Source organism: Anopheles coustani, chromosome 3 (assembly GCF_943734705.1).
Source record: "Anopheles coustani chromosome 3, idAnoCousDA_361_x.2, whole genome shotgun sequence".
Taxonomy (NCBI): Eukaryota; Metazoa; Arthropoda; class Insecta; order Diptera; family Culicidae; genus Anopheles; species Anopheles coustani.
The window spans coordinates 12,733,162-12,753,313 of NC_071288.1; the positions used below are offsets into that span (position 1 = coordinate 12,733,162).

Below are 20,152 nucleotides of genomic sequence, written 5' to 3' on the forward strand. Positions count from 1 at the left end.
ACAAACATTGCAAAACTATCGCTCCAAAATCTTGTCGCGCAAAACGAATATGAAGTTGGCGGTGTCCGCGGACAAACGTGGTTTCGCAGGGTGGCAAAAACCCATGTTCAATGGGGCACAACATCCAACCACCGTAACATACCTATTTTTAGGTGTAAATCTAGCCGCAGGGAAGGATAGTTCGAGTATCGAAGCAGAGGTTTGTTCAACACAACCTTCAAGGATGATTAATTGTAAATATTAAAACTGTAGTAATTTAAATGCAATTTTTAAAAATAATATCCATCAGAATAAGTATCAAATAAACAATAAACAATTTGTTAAAAAATTCAATTGCAAAGTGACAAAATTCAAGCATTCTTCAAAAATGTAATGAAAGAACAAATATGCATAATTGTAAGTTCTCTATGAAAGGCATAAGGAAATAAGAATGTTTGCAGTTCTTCCGAAGCGATACGAGGTCAAGCATAAAATTGCTCAAGCTCTCTTACCTTCAGATGAAAAATTTCGTCAAGCCAGGTGTATCGGAACCTATCCTCACATTTCATCACGGTATCGCCTCGCCAAGTTGTACATCCTCCCATGATAATGTTCTCATGTTTCGCTCTGCTTGCTTCTGCAGTCGATCGAGTAATTAAAATGAAGCAATAGGAGGAAAAAAACAAGCCACTTCGTGCCAATGAGCCCGTCAACCGTCAAGGAACACTACCTTCCGTCGAGGTGTCCCTTCGTCACGACACTCTATCCCCCCCCGTTAATTTCATTATAATAAACCACCCTATGTCGGACACCCCAAACGGAACGAAACGGTGGCACCTTCGCAAAGATCAAGACGATCGGGGTAAGTGTAGAAGAAATATATTTTTTCGTTTTTCTAAAGATACGCCGCCTGGCGGCCGCCAGCATGTCTGGCACGATCGTACGATTCGCAAAAATTCGTTTCACCCTTTACCACGCCATCCCACTTGCGCATACATACACTCACACACACAGACACAGTCATCCGACGCGTAACCTCGAAAAATGATCGCGCGAAGGACGGACAGGTCGCGGCGAGTTCGGTACGCAAGATTCGAAGTCACGTTCGGCCCGCGCGAGATCAGATCTTTCGAAACGTGGGTCGGTGGTTTCATTCACGAATGCTACCGGCGCGGCAGGGAGTCGCTCACAAACACACACACACACACACAGCATCAACCACACTTATACCCCAACCATCAACCCCTAATCAGACGTGGCTCGGCCGATGGGTGGTTTAATTTATCGTTCGATTTTCAGCCATTTTGTCCAGGTTTTCCGCGACGCCATAGAACGATGATGCACGCAACGGAGCCGTCGTGTGTGGAGATTGAAAACGAAAGTCTCCGGCAGCTTTCACGGAGAAGAGGGAGAGTTTGAATCAGGCCTACCATGCCCCCGCCGCCTTCCCCAAGCGGATCGCAAGCTAGAAGGCACCTGTTGGAGGGATTTAGCTGATCATGGCACGCACTGCAATTACGTCGTTTGCATACATTATACGAACGTGCTAAATCACCATTGATTGCCATGCGTGAACCACCGGGTTCGCTGCGTTGCAATTTCGATTACAGCTTATCAATTAGATGTTGAGAAAGATGTGTTGAACAAACAAGCTGCAACGTGCGTTGTCAACGGTTAGCAACGAACAGATCGACCGTAAATTTGACAGTACTGATTTAGGCATTTTGTAACAATTTCGCCCCTACTGCTGTCTTATACAAACTGTTACCGGCGAAAGTAATTGAAATTGAAGAATATAGTAGATCAATCGTAAAAGAAAAACTCTAAGCATTTCAAAATTTTACTATCAATATTTTTAAGAAAACTTTTCTATGGACAATATTTGGATGAAAATAACCGTTTTTTCTGAAAATAGTTGAGACTTAGAAATAAAATTTAAACTAGCTATTGGAAAAAAAAACTAGTTTACATTTAACGCTATTTGATTCCAATTTTTCAATTCATGTCTCATTTGGGTGAAAATTAAGCATTTTACTTATATCGATTTTCTGATAACTTTGAAAGGATTATTTTTAAATTAGCGTTTACTCTTAACATGTGTTGTTTCTCAGGTTTTGCTTACATAAAAAAGGTAAAAAACGTTGTCAAAAAACAATAATGCGGAATTACAAAAGAATGTGGAACATGTAGAATTTAAAAGAAAAAACGACATGGAAAGGAAACAAATAAAAGAAGAAATGTTAAAAATAAAACAACGAAAGTATTTTTTAATCTGTAGTAAGAAAGCTCAGTTGCAAAACATATCGCAAAGATATGATCATGAAGATGAATTGGGATTGAGTCACAGATTCGTCAGTTACATTTTTATTGCCTCGGTGCCACGATCCTCTAGACGAATAAAATCGTTATGAAAAGGAAACATTAACAGCCCGATCATAAAATAAAATCTTCCCCGACCGGAAACACGCGGAAAAATCGTGTTACACATTTCTAGGTCAATAGTTACCGCGTCGGACGATTTGTCTCTGTAATTCGATCGCTTTTCGTGTACGTCGTAGAAGGGGGGAAAAATTAGCAACACCATCCCCAAAAATGTCCCTAGGAGGAAGACACATCTTCCCATGCCACGTGATCCTACTATGTTAGGTGCTGCGGTCAATCACACCTCATAAAAGGCTACCAGCCGCAGAAGTTTGGCAACACCATTTGCGTCACTCTGTCGAACGAAACGCGGGTGCCAAATCCGTGAAACCAAACAAACGCTCGACGCGAGCCGGTTTTAGACGGGATAATCTTCCCTTACACCCCCTCCAGACCACAGGAAAAGGAGTGTTAGAACGAAAAAAAAAGGGTGGAAACGAACGAACGTGCCTTCCCGGTGGAAAACAAACAAACACGCAGCCAAAACGGAAGAGCTTGCCAAAGGCACACGACGTTCGTAGATTGTCCAGACGGTCAACGATTAGCGATAAAAGTGCATGGCGCAACTGCAATACCCAAACAGTATGGTACATAACGCGCAGTAAGCCCCTTTTTCCCCGGTAGGCGAACGTTTCCGCAACGTCCGGATTAATTCTTAAAGGGTTTTTGAGCGACGCAAAACACGGACTTCATACGAGATATTTCTCATGGCACGCAAAAAAGATGTACGTGTCATATTGTTTAAAATATCTTTAATAGACCGAAACGAAAGGCAGCCTTGTAAGACAAGCATCGTGCCGGGAGAAGAAAACTGAAAACTCGCCGTGCTTCGGTTCCAAAATATGACGATCGATCTCGGTGTCGATCACTTCCTTATCGGCGGAAAAAGATACGCCTCCGTCCGGGCACGTGTCTACACCATCATCTCGTTCGTTTTAATCGCTTCTCTCTGTTTCGCGAAACGGAAAGTTTCCAAACACCATGCCATCGATACGCTTCGGATCGTGGACTTTCTTTCCCGCACCGCTTTTCCAGATAGCTCTATCACTCTTGCGCTCTTTCTTGCACCCGGGCCACGTTTCCAACGTGAATTGCAACGGACATGAAATGCGCATTTAAACCACACCGATGAATCGGTTTTAACGCCGACGATCAACAAACAGAAGAGACTAATCGCGTCGCTCTCGCCGACGGGAGGTGTTAAATTATTTGCTTTCCAATGCATTTTCCTCCCGACCCGGGACGCGTGTGGCTCGTGGCGTCCTGGCAGCCACTCCGAAGCAGCTCCAATTCGGACGCGAAACGGTTGGACGAATAAATTGATGATAATTACTTCCATGCCGGACGCTTTGGTCCCTTGGTCCCTTTGGCCGAGGCAGCAAAGCAAACAAATCTTGACACTCGAAAGACACTCGCAAACATATGGCGTCCGGTGGAGGTGGGCACGCGCATTGCACGCGTCCAACACCGGGCTGCTTGGCTTCCGGGGAGCTGCCAGGATTGACAGTGGTGAGATTAGTCGCCCTGTTAGTGTCCCTTGTTTGGCCGGAGAACTTGGCCAACTCGTGCCATTTTTCGCGTGAACTACCACGATGGCGTCCGGCTTTGCTTCGGGAGGAGTTGGATCATCGCAAAATATACTAGCACTTCACTTGGGACGATCGCCACGTGCCGATGAGTTGGGGCCCGGGATTGAAGAGGGTAGGAGGGGGGAAGGAACGAAGACTGTGTGCGGTCACTTTGTTGATACGAACGGCTGCTTCCATTTCGGTGATTCATTGCCGTGCTGTGTCTATTTGGACAGTGCACTTGAAGCTTGTGCACGCTTTTCGTTGGCACCAACGAACTCTAGACAATAATAAAACTAGAGCTGGTACAAACATTCGTTAGTTGAACAGGAAGCTGCACTATATTCCAAAGAACATAGAAAACAACATTACTTATGAGACACAACAAACGAAGTTATTGTTTTGTTTTTGATAATTAGTTTGCTTGACTGCTTCAACTCAAGAAAGATGATAAATTATTTTAAAAAATAAAGAAGAAAGAAAAAAAACAACAAAATAACACGTGGGGAAAATGGGTTTTAAGCTAGTAAAGATTTTACGAACAATTTTGCAAACGAGCCCTAAATTATCCACACTTGTAGCAGTATTATTAACTACGGTTAAGACAAAGAGCCGTCTAAACACGTTCCGGCACCGTTGACACCTTCCGACAAAATTACCCGCCTGCATATTAATCGAAAAATCACATGTTTCGCAACCAGCTCCGGCCCCTTCTTCCCAATTATCGCTCCATCAGCGGTACACCCCCCCGGTCGGTGCACGTGCCCACCACCCCCGAAGGGGATGTTTAACTTTAAATTTGATGCCGCACTTAAGTGGGGTGCACTTTGCTCGCGGCCAGTTTGCGTGCCACTTCTCGATCGATGCGCGCTGCATTTTGCATTTAAATAAGCCACACACACGCACGCACGTACACCGTTGAACCGGGGTTTGCGGCCACCCGGGGAATCTTTGCAACTAAACAAGGGATAGCCAATGAAGCGCGCGCCTCCAGAAGCAGAAACGCGATCGACGAATGCTAATGTCCGGGTTGCCGAAGCGTAAACACAGATGCCCAGACAAATCACTGGCATTGAGCGCGTTATCGATCGCCCACGCCCTTTTCCGTAACGACAACGAAGGATATGGTCGGCACACAAACCGCATACAGCTGGACACAAGTGCAGCAATTCATAGAACCCATATCACTCGCCGTCATCGACGGTTAAGTGAAGCGGAAACAAATATTTTTCAAACACAGTACGAGATTGGTTTGGTTTGTAAATATAAAAACGAATAAAATGCTACCGAAAAAGGGTGAAAATCAAAGAAAAGATAATTGCTCCATCGGAAAATAACTAAATTCTCTATTTATTTTGTTAGTGCATCATTAAAGTAAAATAATTGCAATTAGAGTTGTGTGATTCCGACTCAGATTCATGATTTTGAATGATTCTTTGCATTTGCTTTTAGAGATTCATTAGTCTTTTAATTAAAGATTCATGAATCCCAAAGATTCATTATTCATCCCAAAGAGATTGTTAACTGACTAATGTTAATTAACTAAAGATCTACAAATACAGTAGAGAAACCCTTTATTTGTCGCATGATCTACGCCAATGAAGAAATCTTGAAGATTCGTTAAAGATCCATGAAAGATTCATCAAGATTCATTAAGGTTTCGCACGATTCATCAACGTTCGATGGTTCGAATCCCAAAAGATTCATGTATCAATCTGAATGAATCTTGGGTGAAAGATTCGTATGAAATTCATAAGGCACAACACTAATTGCAATCCCTTACTCTGACAAATTGCAGATTGTTAAAAGCTTCTTTTCTAATTGTTAACAAAAAGACTAGAAGTTTATTTAAGGAAAAAAAAAACTAAAATATATCGAATTCAGATTAGGCATTAGAACAAGTAGAAAAATAGCCAAACGTTGATTGAAAAGTCACAAATTTAACGAAGTGGCAAATGGTAGGTAAATATCCCACTCGAAGACCAGTCGAATAAAAGACACTTGATATACTTAATGCTAGGTGACGTGTCGGAAGGCACGTTTTCAAAACAAACAAGTGTTTAGCTTCAATAATCGTGAATTATATATTCTTGAATTATATACCTCGCGATAACGTGGTGCATATTGCCTAACAAATTCGTCCGCGTGAACAAACGACTCAAATGGCGTTCTCATGCCTTTAAAAATTAACACTCGGTTGTAAATGGTATCACCGCCATCGAATCTTTTCCTCCGCCGCGAGTAGAATGAATTATGAACCGGCAGCACATTTCACGAAACGTAAACATTGTATGACACTTTCCTCCACCCCCTTAGAACCACCCAACCCATCCTGCAATTCACTTCCTGCATACTTCCGTTGGCAAGCGCATTCCGACGCTCCGGATTTGCTGACTAAGAACGCCGCGCATCGGAATTCTAACTTCGTTAACTTGGTGAACACGCGAATTCTTGATGGCCTGGCCTGGCCGTGCCGTGCGTCGCCCCCTCCCTAAACTGGCCACTTCGGTGGGAAATGCACGCGATTGAAAACGTGCACCGGGAGCTCAGGGTGGGCGCGTGTGTCGTGCAATGTGTGTTCTTCGATCCCTTACCACCGCGCGTCCACATATCAGTTCAGTTGTTGTCCATCCGCACCCTTCGGTTTGGGTCAACAATCAAACCGACCACCACATCCATTAGCCACACCCCGCTCACCCACCACCCACCCCGTACCCGGTGAAAGAGGAAAAGTCGCTAGAGAGTCAACCCTCTCCGTGTCGCATCAATTTATTCGCGATCGCGTCACTCCGCGCAATCAGTGGCAAGCAATAATCGCAACCCCGCGAGTCCACAGTTGGTCGTGGAAGCAAAACCTATGACACGCTTGGTTCTTTTTTGAAGGGCGAAGGTCCACCCCATGGAGCCTTTTTCGACGATGATGTGCGGACATGCGATGGTAAGTTTTTTGTCACCTTCTTGAGTGGCTACACATCAGCACTCAGCAGACCGAATGGCACGTGTGTCGCGTGGTGAAGATTGGTGGTGGCCGCCCCAAGGGGGGGGAGGATGGCAGTTAGTGGACAGACTCTTTATTCAACGTCATTCGAAACGATAAGAGGTAGGCGAAGCCGTTCACAATCTCACAAACAAAAGGTTATCATGATGTTTTTCATAACCTTTTTCGAAAGATTTTATTATGCTACTTGCTTATCATTTCCTTCCTGCACCGGCAAGCAGTTGGAAGATTCTCGGTTGAGTTTAATTAATAGTTGCTTGTATTTTATATAAAATAAATGAATAAACTCAAGTTTTCCACTTTAAATGTTGTTTGGCTTTTTGTTTTTTCAACGGTCTTTAAGCTAAAAAAGACAAATAATATTATTGAAAACTATAAAACCTTGTCCGGCCAACCTCATTTAAAATAGATTTAAAAACCGTTCATTTTCATTTTTCACCAAAACACAACCGTTGATAATCGAGACTGTTAGAATTTGGTCAAAATATCAATTAGCAAATCAAACAACGTTAGACGGAATCCAGCCGGAACCGCCTCGGCTCATCTCGCTGGATCATCGACCAGCTTCTTGTGTGTGGACCTGGGATGAAGTGTTTTTTTTCTTCTCACTCATTCCTAAGCTCAGCTGGTCGACCGTGATAAGGCAGACTAACCCAAACACAGCTGCTACCAGCGTACCGTGGCGGTATGGTTCCACTCACGTCGGAATTGCCAGTTTCCGAACCTTCATTTACGCAATATCAATGTGGGACGGTGGGAAAGGCAGGCAACAAACGGAAGCAAGGGTTGTCACAGGCCCCGGGGACAGGCGGTAGTAAACAACGTGAGCACGACCACCGTCCACTCGTTCAGTTTCTGGCTCGGGATTCTGATAAGGACGCCCGATGCTAGAGTATCTGGTTTCTGTTGACGGTTAGCCGGTTCCCGGCGCAGGAAAGGAACGGTTCTCACAGCCGTGTGCACGCCTCCACCGAGTGATGGGTGACTGCGTCCAATAAGGTGCTGGGGTTATTATCACTTCACCAATAAACCGTTTGCCAATTGCAGGAAGTATGGGGTTTCTGTTGTTTGCCTCGTTAGGGGATGCAATAGTGCAATCTTGCGAGGAATAAGTGGCGGATAGAAATGCTTGCTAGTTAAATAAACTTGCAATTAAAATAGAATCCATGAAAGGATTGCCTGTTCTACTGAAATGATTAGAATTTCCCTAATCTACAAAATTATATACGAATAAAGCGTCAATTAACTTCCTTAAAATCTCTTCACGTGGACAACTCCAAAAGTAGGGTGATATGGATCCAAACGGTTCAAAATTTCCCTCTTACATCGCAAAAACTTCTCCATCGGCGATGACGCCAAAATCGTCATAAAAGTGCATCTAGGGCTTGGCGCGCACGCGTACGTGACCACGGGCTCTTTGCGAATGTAAGCACCCCAACACACGGTTTGTGGCTACGACGAAGTTCTGAACCGTTTTTATTGCTTACCAGCTCCTTCCTTTCCTGCAAGTCGCAAGGGGTGCGGCCACCGATGGTACGATTGGTTAGAGTCGCGGAAAAGGGAAGCGGTATGGGAATTCGGAAGGCCCCAATGGAGGTGGTGTGCATCGCCAAGAATCACGCCACTCGGGCGGTGACCAAAATCGGAACCAAATAATGCTAACCGGGCGAGAAATGGCACGAGCGTGCGGCCCACTTGTGGCGCCGTGTTTATTCTTGCAACGCGCAGCGGAGTAAGAATACGGAAAGAGTGTTTTTCAGCTATTTTAAAACTATATTAAAATAACTTAATTAATCAGTGAAAAAAAAGAAAAGTAGGAAAGTGTTTCGGTACCATGAAAAATTGCAAGAAGTGTAAATTTTTCATTAACAGTTTGAATCACTCTTTGGCATGACATTTACAGTACACATATTACGTTTCATGCGTTCTACTTGAAGAAAATAAAAATCTTCTACACTAGCTAAATTCGAAATACTTTTACAAGCCCCAGTTCCCAGGGCTCGAACGGGGTTAGATTTCTTATTCCCACACCCTTTGGAATGCGACAAACTCATAACAAATAAAGCTTGTTCCACGATTCGTAACGCGATAATTCCGTTCTGCACACAGAAGGCTTGTTTGTCCGTTTGTTTGTTCTTCGTTAGTGGGAAAATAATATTCCTTTGTGCAATATCATGCAATTTGAAGTAGAAAAAAAATAACACGGGCAAGGAACCATCCATCTGATATCACCAACTGCACATTGAGTCACTTTCTGGCTCCAGAGCCGTGTAGAACGTGCGCGATTTGCAACGCATTAAAATACGATACAACGCGTAGGGCGAGACATCAGAAAAAGTCTTCGATGGAAAAATAAATAGCAACACCTGTCGATGTAAAAATAGCGGTACGCTGGATTTGTTTAGCCTGGAAGGTGTACTGGTACCGTCGGCTAATCAACCGCCCACGCCTTCGAAGGTCGATATCAGCTGCACAGTGGCAGCAGCAACCTCACAATAAAGGCAACCGCGAGCAAACCACAGACCTAAATATCCAGGCTTCCAACCATGCAGCGAAACATGAAACAGAGCCAGAGCCTAATTGAGCATGAAACAAACCCCGCCGTCATCGGTTGCATTCACTTCGCGAGCCACCCTCGGATTGCTTGCAAACGGTATTAGAATAAAAACCGTGGCATTGACAGTCAGGATAGGTTTGTATGTGTGTGTATGTGTGCGCGCGTGAAACCAACGGCGTCAGACGAGCATCCAGTTACGGCCGGATTCAACGACAGAAAAGGAAAATCGAGCCCGGTGCACTTGACACTATCTTCCGGCAGGGTTGGTCCTGCACTTCCGAGTGTGTAGCGAAGGTTGTCCTACTGCACGACACTTTCTCACGTCATGCCGGTTTGCGAAAAAATGTTCTGAGGGACTGGCTACAAAAGGATTTGATATTGATCTTTTTCTTTAGTATCAACATGACCGTAGGTCTGGCAATTTCTATGTCTAACAATTTGGTACCAATTTCCAAGCATCAATCAAAATTTGTCTACTCTATCGTTATTCCCTTTTCTAGTTTATATGTAAGATACTAATGTAGATGCATTAGGAAACTTGTGGGAATTGAGTTTATTTTTTGAAAATTTTAGGAAATTTATGAATTTATATCCTATCTTTTACTAAATTATCAAAGGCGTAGGGTTTTTGTTTGGAAATTCTACCTCACAAACTCTGCATCAAATTGCAAATTCCAAGGTATGCATACCAATTTTCAAATCAGTTTCTAAGAAAAAAAAAAAACATAGATACAAGTAAATTAACCACATTTAAGAGAAACTGAGAAGCGCTTTATGGTGTATCGAGTGCGAAGTTCAGTAAATAAATGAATGTTTAAATTTACTATCGGTCTTCTACAACTTTTAAAAATCAATATATTAAGAATTTATACCGTGTTGAACATAAGCTTTAATCGTTTACTCTACTAAAATCTCCTTTGTAATCTTGCCCTGGCTAACAAGATCAAATTTGCTCGACACCATCGAAAGTGATAGGAAACCAATCAGTGGCTTGGATAAACTCCACCAACTGCCATGAAAGCGTTTAGCCGCCGGGAAAGCCAGTTTCACTTCCTCTGCAGTCGGAAAAACTATCACTCTAAATATAGACGCCAGCTACTCGATCCCTTATCCTACGATCCGCCTTCGGAGCCAACCGACTGGACGTTTTTCTCGTATCAAGTTCCTCGTTTACTTTTTGCGTGTCGGGAATCGGTTTCCCTTCGCACAGCATCCGATCGGTGCAATGTCTTGGTAGAAGGGAGAAGCGAAAACAAACATACACGCGGCCGGCTGCCAGAGTGGCGGAACGTCGACGCCATCTCGGAACCGGCCCCGGCCGACGAAGGAAACTAGGTTATGCGTGCGTGATGTCGTCCTCGCCGATGCATTTCAGCGTTCGTTTTCACTCGCGGCCGCCGAGATCCGATGCACTTTCGCTGCTCGACACACTAACGTGTGATGCGACCACGGCTGGGCACGGACCACAGACAGACAGACACACAGCTGCGTCCGGGGGTTCGCATACGACGACTCGTGCGAGTTGGATAGCATCCGCATACCGCCACTTCGGTTGCCCGAGCGCGACGGGCTAACCCTGGCCTTGAAAGCGATAGTTGTTTCCCGGCCGAGGATATCGGGACGGTGGCCACAGTTCCCAGCTGGGCAGAGGTTGGGCTTCGCGACCGGTTCGGCGCGCAGGCGAAAGTGTTCTCGGGGTGCCATTTTGTGAGCCGTCGGAGTCTCGAATCGAAATGCGCACGCTTCCTTCCCTCAAGGATGACTTGCTTGGTGGCGTTTCTGGGAACGAAACAAGGAAAAACCCCAAAAGGCACCCGGGGGGCAGGAAGTAGCAGCACGGTGGATGCATGTGCATAAGAGGTGTCCTTTTAAAAATAACCCCATTGCAATCGTTTCGCCATCTTTGCGACTCATGTGGCATGATCGGTTGGCAGCTCTTCATGAAGATTCCTTTCGAGCTTGTCCGTCTACTTGCCGCCTTCCGCAGCCGGATGTTTGTTTTTTCAACAAATTAAAAATGTATGTGTTTGGTGTTACCGCCGATGAATGAAAACCTCATCAAACGCTCGCCGGAAAGTGGGTTGTTTCGGAAAACAATCGCACCATCCCCGGACCGCTCATCTCGGTACCGAGAAAATGAATTGAAAACATCCTCACCAACAACGTGACACACAGAAATGTCCACTTGCGTGCCATATAAACTAGACGGAGACTGCACCCAAAACTTTTCCCTGCTCGCAGACAGGATGCAGCAAAGTGTAGCAAAAACTAGTCGGCCGTTGTGTTTACCTGCCGTAAATACGTCTCTGGCATGATCGAGCATCATTAATCACGGCGGACGTGGATGCGCCGTCCTTTTCGCGGACTGCAGTAAATCAATTAGCTATTCGAGGAATCTCGAAACACTTCAGAGAAAGCTCCTCTTCTTGGATTGACTAAAACGGAAAGATGTGAACTGAACGTGAAAGATGATCTATTTGTTGCCAAGGTAAGAACCGGACATGTTTAGTAAATGATTTAAAATTCAACGACCCACCGAAGAAGGTTAAATCTTTGAGATTTCAACTTCCGTGTGGATTCGGCAGAGATTGGTTTCACTACTTGCAAGCCTTTTAGTTTTGTGTCACAGCAATGTTATAATCGATCGTATAGTTTGAATTATTTTAACCAAACCTCCCTTAGCGTCAGACGTTTAGGATTTTCCCTGATTGCATATTTTTTAAATGACATTGAATGTTATAGAATCAGTACAACGACCGAAAGAAGAAATAAAAACCATTATATGCTATTTGAGAAATTATGGAATAATATCGTGCATGAGCCGATTATGTGGCATAAACATTACAATCATATTACGTAGCAGAACCTTTGCATGTCATCCGTAAGCGCGGAAGGGAATCTATATTACGACGCACTGATGCTTGTTACGCAATTCACGTACAAGTTCAAAACCAACCCGGGCGGTGGATGGCACTCGGTCAGATACAAAGCAGTTACGCAACGCATATTCCGACCAGCTGTCCAATATTGGAACCTCCATGGGAGAAGTTTATGCTGCCTGGTGTGAGGCAGCGTAGAACTGCCGCGTATTATCAAGGATGGTTCTGCGTTTCAGCGTCACCGAAAAGCGGATGTTATGTCGCTGTAATGTAATTTTCCACAAGGCAGCCCCGGTTGGCTGTGTGCCTGCCCGGAAGGGATGCATCGACCAACAAAGAAGCCCGAGGGCGAATTTGTTTCCCTTTCCGACGCGAGCATCCTCGGGCGGGTTGTTCGGCGGGTTGAAGCGAAGGGGTCAAAGACCGCCCTGGTGATGGCGTTAGCGTATCCTTGACACGGGAGCATGCGCCATACACGCCGTCGAGTGAAAAGGATACCCCCACGGACGTCTGTCTCGTTCGTTCGAATGCCCATCAGTTCTTGGAGGAAAATTAGGCCGATTGAACCATTTCACTTTCACCCAGTTTTGGGCAAAAGGTAAACAACAACAAAGAACAGCAGATCGGCGGATAAAGGAATGGCAGCGAGCGTCACCGTAGATTCCAGGTAGTTTAAAATTCTCATTCACGGATTGGGAGTCTGGGGGTCGACAAAAAATTTTTTAGGCATCTCCTTTTCTTCCGAATGTATGTCAAACGTAAAATGTTCCTTAAAATAATACCATAACAAAGAAAATAAAAGCACCCGTAACATTAAAGGAAGAAAAAGCGACGTACCTTTACGACGTCCGTACGGTCCTAGAAAAGCGACACCCTTCCCGATCACGTTGTCGTCGATGTACTTCATTATCTTCAACGTGTCCTCGGGCCGCTTCGGCGTGGCAAAGCTGGCCTTGGGTTTACCGGTGGCACTGCCACCAGTTCCCCCCGCCGGACGCAGCGGAAAATCATCCCCGCTCAGCGAAAGACTCTTGGTGCGGCTGGCCTTCTTCAAGCTCATCGTGAGAGCTCCCCCTCCGCCGTCAGCACCGTCCTGTGCGGTTTCCACGGTTGCGGAAAGGAGCAGCAGCACGTTAACCGAAGCAGCGAACGGAAAACGCGGCCAAACTTTGGTACTCCTCGCGGCGACGCCTGAGCTCTCGAATGTCACCTGACACTGGGCGGATTGGTTGCACTGGGTTTTCACCTGGTTGTTGTTTTACGGAAGTGCTCCAAATACGGATGGGTTGGCAGGACGACCTACCGCAACGACTACCAGAACTGCGGATGCACTTTTGCCAACCATACGGTACGGGGTGCTGAACGAGCGTAAACAAAAACAAAGCAGCCCACGATTGGCCGCTCGAACTTCCGATTACGAAGCGGCCGCTTATCCGTGACGCACAGGATAAAGCACGGAAATCACGACAATTAATTAATATGTTGCAGCGAACTAGAACAAACACGCGCCACACGGATTAACGCAGCCTGGCGAAGCAGATTCTATTTCAAGTGAGACAGGCCCCGACAGTGGTGTTATTTTCTTGCCCGAATTACAATCGGGAATACACTAAGGAGCGAGCACTTTGGAACGATGAAAATTTTCCGCCTTAGTGTGGCGCCCGTGCACGTACGCAAAACACTACGAAAACACACTCGGTTGGACAAGCACCCTCGCTTATGGCCCGCGGAAAAATACGCACGACACTTTGAACACTAACCTTCGCACGCACGCACGGACTTGGCTGCAATAACGTTTGGCGGGTTTAACTGAACTCGCGATCTATCTTTCTTCGCTTCTTTCTATTTTTTTGTTGCTACCTGTTTACTTTGTGTACTCGCAGTATCTTCTATATTTTGATTGTAGACATACAAATAAACGCGATCGCAGCAAACTACAATTAATCACAAGTGCGATAATAGGACTCGCTTATCTAAATGCACACTCTACCCCCCCACATACATCCAAACACATTCAAAACAAGACACCGCTTCGAAAAAATCGTAATTTCTACGCTGCGCAGCAGAAACACGTCTGTACCGTCTCGTCGCTCGAACACAACTGATTACGCGGGATCAGGTTGAGTTTAGTTTCGTTTCCAACATTGACCAAGGTACTTGCAACAAAATGGGGCAGTGTTTAAAATAGCCAGTTCTCGCATAACTTTCTAGTCCCACTGTCGATTTGTACAAACAACCTCTCAAATGATTGGTCTTTTCAAGACACGTAACTTTGTGGAGGGTAAATTTTACCACCGTTTCTTGATTTTGTGGTAAAAATCTGTGTGCGAAAAGGATGGCACTTTACGGTAAAAAGGTAAAGAAACCTTGATTTGCAATTTTGGTTTAAAAAATTACAATTTGCAAATATCTTTTTAGGGCCTCAAACGAATGATTTGTAAAGTATATACTTAATCTTTTCAAGTTTTTCTAGTAGTTCTCTCCTTAGGGATATCAAAAGATTCGAATTACTTTCGTTTGCACAAGTTGCCCGATTACCGGCCCTGCGGGACAGAAATGACTGAATAAGTGACTGAATAAATGACTGAAAAAGAGTAGTTTATTCAGTCAAAACGTGAGCGATTTTGAGCGACCCTCCCCTGAACTGAGTGATTCCCCTTTTCACACCGCTCTCTCCTCTCTCCTTCTCCCTTCCCCAACCATTCGTCTGTACCCACCCAGTCATCATGCCGTACATCAATACAACACGCAATGTTTCCTTACATTTTAATAACTTTATTTTCTTGTTTGTTCATTAAACACTTGCTAATTACATACCTTCTGGAAAGAAAAGAACAGACAAGCAATCACATTCCATTAGAACCTTTGAATGGACAATTACAATTCTACTCCACTTACCCTGAATGCTGGACCATCGGGTATTGCTGGAGGTATTTCGTTGCTATTCTGAAATAATTATGGATAACACTTACCTGTATAGGGAATCTTACTTACCAACATTGGTTTCATGATAGATTTCTCATCACACATCACAAATAAACACACTTTTTGCACATTTTTCGGCACACCATTCTTTTTCACATTGTCAACATCACAACAAAGCAATGACGTCTCGATAGCTTATACCAAGATTGTTGAACTCAAGGTTATGTGTTAAATGTGAAAGAAAACAGAAATGTCAAAACCATTCGTGCCAAGCAGATTCTTTGCTACTATTAACCAAACTGATAGTCTAAATCTTTGCAACAAATATTTTGGATGTATTTTTTATCATAATTACTCATTGTTTTCGGTCGAACAATTGAATTGACAACATATTTGCATGGTTACACAACGTTGACAACGATACAAATGTCAAAAATTAGACTTTCGATATACCTTTAGCTTCAACCACTTTGTTTGAAGCAGGAGGTAGAATTCGGAATGGAGGAGAAGATCGTGAGCGTAGCCGCTCGCTGCGTTGAATCGTGGACGGGAAAGGCGAAGCAAGGGGAGTGCATGACGCATGGGGACGGGTGGTATAGCAGTTTGTAGAACAAGGGGTTAAAATAATGGTGGAAGTAGTGTGAAACGGGTGGAAATTAAGGGGAGGTGAGTCCCGTTTCCCGCGGGGGGTTCAATGGATTTGGCGGTTTTGTTCAATCGGTTATTACCGTTATTGCTATTTCGAACATAATGAGTTTTCGAACATAATGTATGGAATACAAAATAGAAAGTTACATTTTATCGCAGATTTAAGTGTATCAATAACCATGGTAGTAATTACGAAAAATTGTAAAATAGCAGATTGCAAGCTCGAGAATTGTGGCTATCATAGGTATGAAAATAAAGTAGAACTTCGATTATTTTCTTCAGCATGGTTGCGTGAACACGTGTGGCTGAATAAGAAAATGGTTTTAGCAAATTAAACAAATAATATTATCCAGCGTCAGCATGCAGAATAACTGATTTCATGAGCATTTGCACATGCACTACTATTCTCTTCTTTGTTCTGCTTACTAAGTTGCTATAATACTGAGAATTCTCTAACGGCATTGCAAACACGTGTTTGCAGTAAACGTAATTCGTTACAAAAAGAAAACGTTCAAAAATTAAAAAAAGTTCATTCTATTATATTTACTTTGGGAAACATAGTATATTGTCGTTGTCATAGACATCTTTTCAAAGTACTATTTTAACGTTCATACTTTCATTAACAAACCATTATAACTTGTTGATTTATAGCCTCTAGCAAGTGCAAAGATTTTTTTTTGTATTGCTAATAATAGTCCTCAGCGAGCATCAGGGGGATTTCAAATCAAAGGCAATAATCGCTTGAGCCGTTAAATAGCATAGCTTTACCTTTATCATGGTGAGAAATTCCAGATGCACGCTGGCACGAACAAAGGCACTTTCAAGAGGTTCATTTCATCCTAACAAAGGATCGGATTCGTTTCGAAGGCGGCAACATACTAATAGCCGAGTGACGAAGCCAAGTAGCTTCGATTTCCGGAGGCTCTCCTTCCGGACGTTCCCCGTGGGGAAGTAGATTCCATTGCGAAACGAATCGAACCGTCGATTGGGCTTTTAATACACCCAAAACACCCGACGCTGGACGTAGATCCGGTTACCATGGCGCACTAGGGAAACACAACAAACAAACAAAACGGGTGGTTTTTCATCCGTCCTCGTGGGGGGTGGTGTGAAAATTCCTCTGTCAGTCGGTTAGAAGTCACCGTCGCATCCCGAAGCGCGGAGAGAGAGATTTTGTACGGTTTCTAAAAACAAAAATTAAAAAATCCTCGCAAAATCACGAGATACTCTTTCCCCTACCGGGATAGGCACCTGGAACCAGGAGAGAAATTTATTTTCAGGTCACCGGGTGGGCGCAAGTGTCTTCTTACCCCAAAACAAGGATAACCTCAAAACACTAAAAGTAAACGATGCCACCCGAAGTGCTTCGTGGCTAAGGGAACTGCGGGTGTAGCTGGCACCTATCGGCCGTAGAACCATTGGTCGGATTGGGTTGATCTAGATTTTTCCAGGCCTAGGTAGCACAACAAACCGCGAAACGCGCCAAGACAACCCGAACACAGGTGCCCCTCTCACGCCCGCACGCTATGTCTGGCCACGGTCGGTCGGTGTTTGTGAACTCGTGCATCAAGAAACCGCTCAGTCCGTCGAGCAAACGGCCCAATCCTTCGTTTTTGGTGCCACAGTGTAGTTTAGACCGTGGATTGCAGGACCCGCGCACTCAGGACGCGATGAGTACGATGACGCGCAAGAAGGCTGCATCCAAGTGCCCCCTGGCACGGAACGGCCACTACCGTCGCTCCAAGTGCTGCTCGATGACGCACCAGCTGCGTAAGGAAGCGGATAGCTTCCAGACGATGGTGCAGTTTTACGACAGCATTCCGGACTACAACGAGTTGTTGCATCTACCCCGGGACGAGTTCTACTGTCGGCTAAACACGTTGAAGAAGAAACAACGGGAGCTGAAGTCGATGTGCTGCGTTGGGGAAGCTGACGTCAACGGTAAAGGTGACCGTGCGATGCAACCGGAAGTGAATGACGGCTGCACCGGAAGAAGTGAAGTTCAAGGGCTGACAAAACATAGCTATGGTGGCGTGAGTGATAGTGTAGGTACCGGTGATCCCGCCAGAGAAAACGTTCGACCGAACGACGAGGATGGAGATTCTTCCCTCCACTCGTGGAGTAAATCGCCACCGACGGTTGTGGACACGACGAACGATTTTTCCCGTAATCCAACCCTCGCACGGAAAGGTTCCGCCAAGTCGGTGCGAATCGAGAGCACCAAAGAGGACAACTTAAACGGTACAGGGGGCGACGGAGGAGGACGCAAGTATCGCTCGGGGACTCCCTTTGCTTCCGAACCGGACGACAGTGGGACAACTTCGAAGAATGTTACTCCGACGTGCGCCACACCGATCAATGCCGATTTTGTCGAACGGTACGATCGGTACGTGAAGCGCAATCTGCGCTGCAAATCGGCCAGCCCTATCCGCAATCTCGCGAATGTCACCATCCCACAACCGTACAAGATGACCCAACGCGAGGAAGAACAACGGACTCTTCAGGAATTGTTGCTGACGAGCAAAAGTGCCTTCCCGTCACGAGAGGCTCTACCGGAGCCTGCCTCCTCCTCAACGGCCAAACCCGCGACCCAGTTTCGGGCCCACCCGGTTCCGATTACATCCCGTATACCGCTTTTCGACACAATCATGGCCGACCAGGAGTATCGCAACCGGCTGGCGAAGCTGAACTCCGAGATCGAGCTGCAGTCGCAGATCAAACCATTCCACTTTTCCGAGCGCCTTAATCGGGGTAATAGCCGCTGTCTCAGTAGGAGTCTATCCTCGCCGGCCCTACTCGGGACCGGGCTGGAGCTAGGGCTCGATGGGCCAGCGAAGGTACGGCCCTTCAAGGCGAAACCCTGCCCCAAGAAGCTGTTCAGTAGCTCCTTTCAAACGAAGGCCTGGGAGGAGGAATACTTTCGATTTCTCAACAAACGCCTCCGGGCTGAAGAGATGCTACGGCAAGCCACTCTCCCACCATCGATGGCTCGCCGGGAGCGAAGCGAAAGGAAGAACTGTCTTTCGCGCCATTCGGTCACGACGGACGAGACGACCAAGGATCGGCCAGGATCGGCCGGTGGCGGGAAGAAATCGAAGCGGAAGCGAAAGACGCGGAAATCGTTCAAACGTCGAAAAAGTGTCGAAGAGAAGTGTGCGGATTACTTTGCATCGGTCACCGATCCTTCGAGGGTAAGAAAATTCGTCCTAATGTGAGTTTATTGTTTGTAGTTTAAATTATCTTCGCCTATCGTCCATGTAGATACTTTATCCAACAAGTAACTCCAGCTGCAGTAACAGTACCGATCCCAACCGTGGCTCGGGTGACACACCGGCCCCGATATACCCCGTCAATCGGCCCAACCTGGCGGCTACACTGCGCACCGAATGGTGCCGGAAGAAGTTACGAGACCTAGAACTCGATGAGACGGCGGCGGAAAAGAAGAAAGCACCCCGGTTCCGGTGGGGTGTTAAGAAGTCGCAGGCCTTCCAGAACCTTAACCTAGAGTAAGTTATCGATCGAAGCTATCTAGGCGCGTTTTTAATGTTTCCTTTCTATACAGTCACACCCACGAGGAAGAACTCAACCTTCGGCTAGCGACGAGAAGAGCTGAGCAGCGGCTTCGACAGGAGGAACACGCGATCAACATGGAACTGATGAGGCAGCGGGTCAAGGCAGCCCCGTTGCTTCTAGAAGGTCCACCCCAGTGGGGTCCCCGGTTAGGGCACGTTGCCCATCGCTGCTCGAGCCTTAACCGCGAGTCCGAGCAAGCCCTTTTCCGGAAGCCGGAAAAATTCACGAAATCTATTTCCCAGAAACTACCAACGGCCGCACCCATTAGTGGTCCACCAGCGGGACCTAGTAAAAAGTGTGACTCACCGGTGACGTCTTATACCAACACCAGCACCAGCAGTCATCACCGTGGCCGTCCGGGACGGCACGAGCAAAGACACCAGCGATCAGCTGAGAAAAGACGCAACGCCGGTAATGGGAGCAAACTTAGTACTTACTCCTTCGATTCCACCGGAAAGCAAAGCTACAAAGTGTGTGACAGTGAACTGCTAAGTTTGTCGGATGTTTAGCACCCGTAGTAATCTGATCGTTGGAGATCCGCCGTTGGAGAAAACTTAAAAAAAAGCACAATCAGAACGGGGCAAGTGGAGATCGTATCCTATGT

The 20,152-nt window shown here is 45.7% G+C and overlaps 2 protein-coding genes across 2 annotated transcripts in view; one reads left to right on the plus strand and one right to left on the minus strand.

Moving 5' to 3' along the window:
• LOC131272084 (uncharacterized) overlaps nt 1–13,577 on the minus strand; it is a 49,226-nt gene extending 35,649 nt beyond the window's left edge. Inside the window, exon 1 of the mRNA XM_058273702.1 lies at nt 13,240–13,577. Within this exon, the coding sequence (XP_058129685.1) occupies nt 13,240–13,462 (223 nt within the window). The 5' untranslated portion in view covers nt 13,463–13,577. The remainder of the gene's footprint in view (nt 1–13,239) is intronic.
• Nucleotides 13,578–17,501: 3,924 nt separating this feature from the next.
• On the plus strand, nt 17,502–20,057 carry LOC131259397 (uncharacterized). The gene is made up of 3 exons (XM_058260878.1): nt 17,502–19,166; nt 19,237–19,481; nt 19,538–20,057. The coding sequence occupies exons 1-3, from the start codon at nt 17,502–17,504 to the stop codon at nt 20,055–20,057; spliced, it is 2,430 nt and encodes an 809-aa protein (XP_058116861.1).
• Nucleotides 20,058–20,152: the final 95 nt, after the last annotated feature.

Coding starts and splice junctions, on each gene's coding strand:
- LOC131259397 (XM_058260878.1), top strand. CDS start 17,502: ATGTCTGGCCACGGTCGGTCGGTGTTTGTGAACTCGTGCATCAAGAAA. Junction 19,167..19,236: donor CGGTCACCGATCCTTCGAGG/GTAAGAAAATTC, acceptor TCGTCCATGTAG/ATACTTTATCCAACAAGTAA. Junction 19,482..19,537: donor TTCCAGAACCTTAACCTAGA/GTAAGTTATCGA, acceptor CTTTCTATACAG/TCACACCCACGAGGAAGAAC.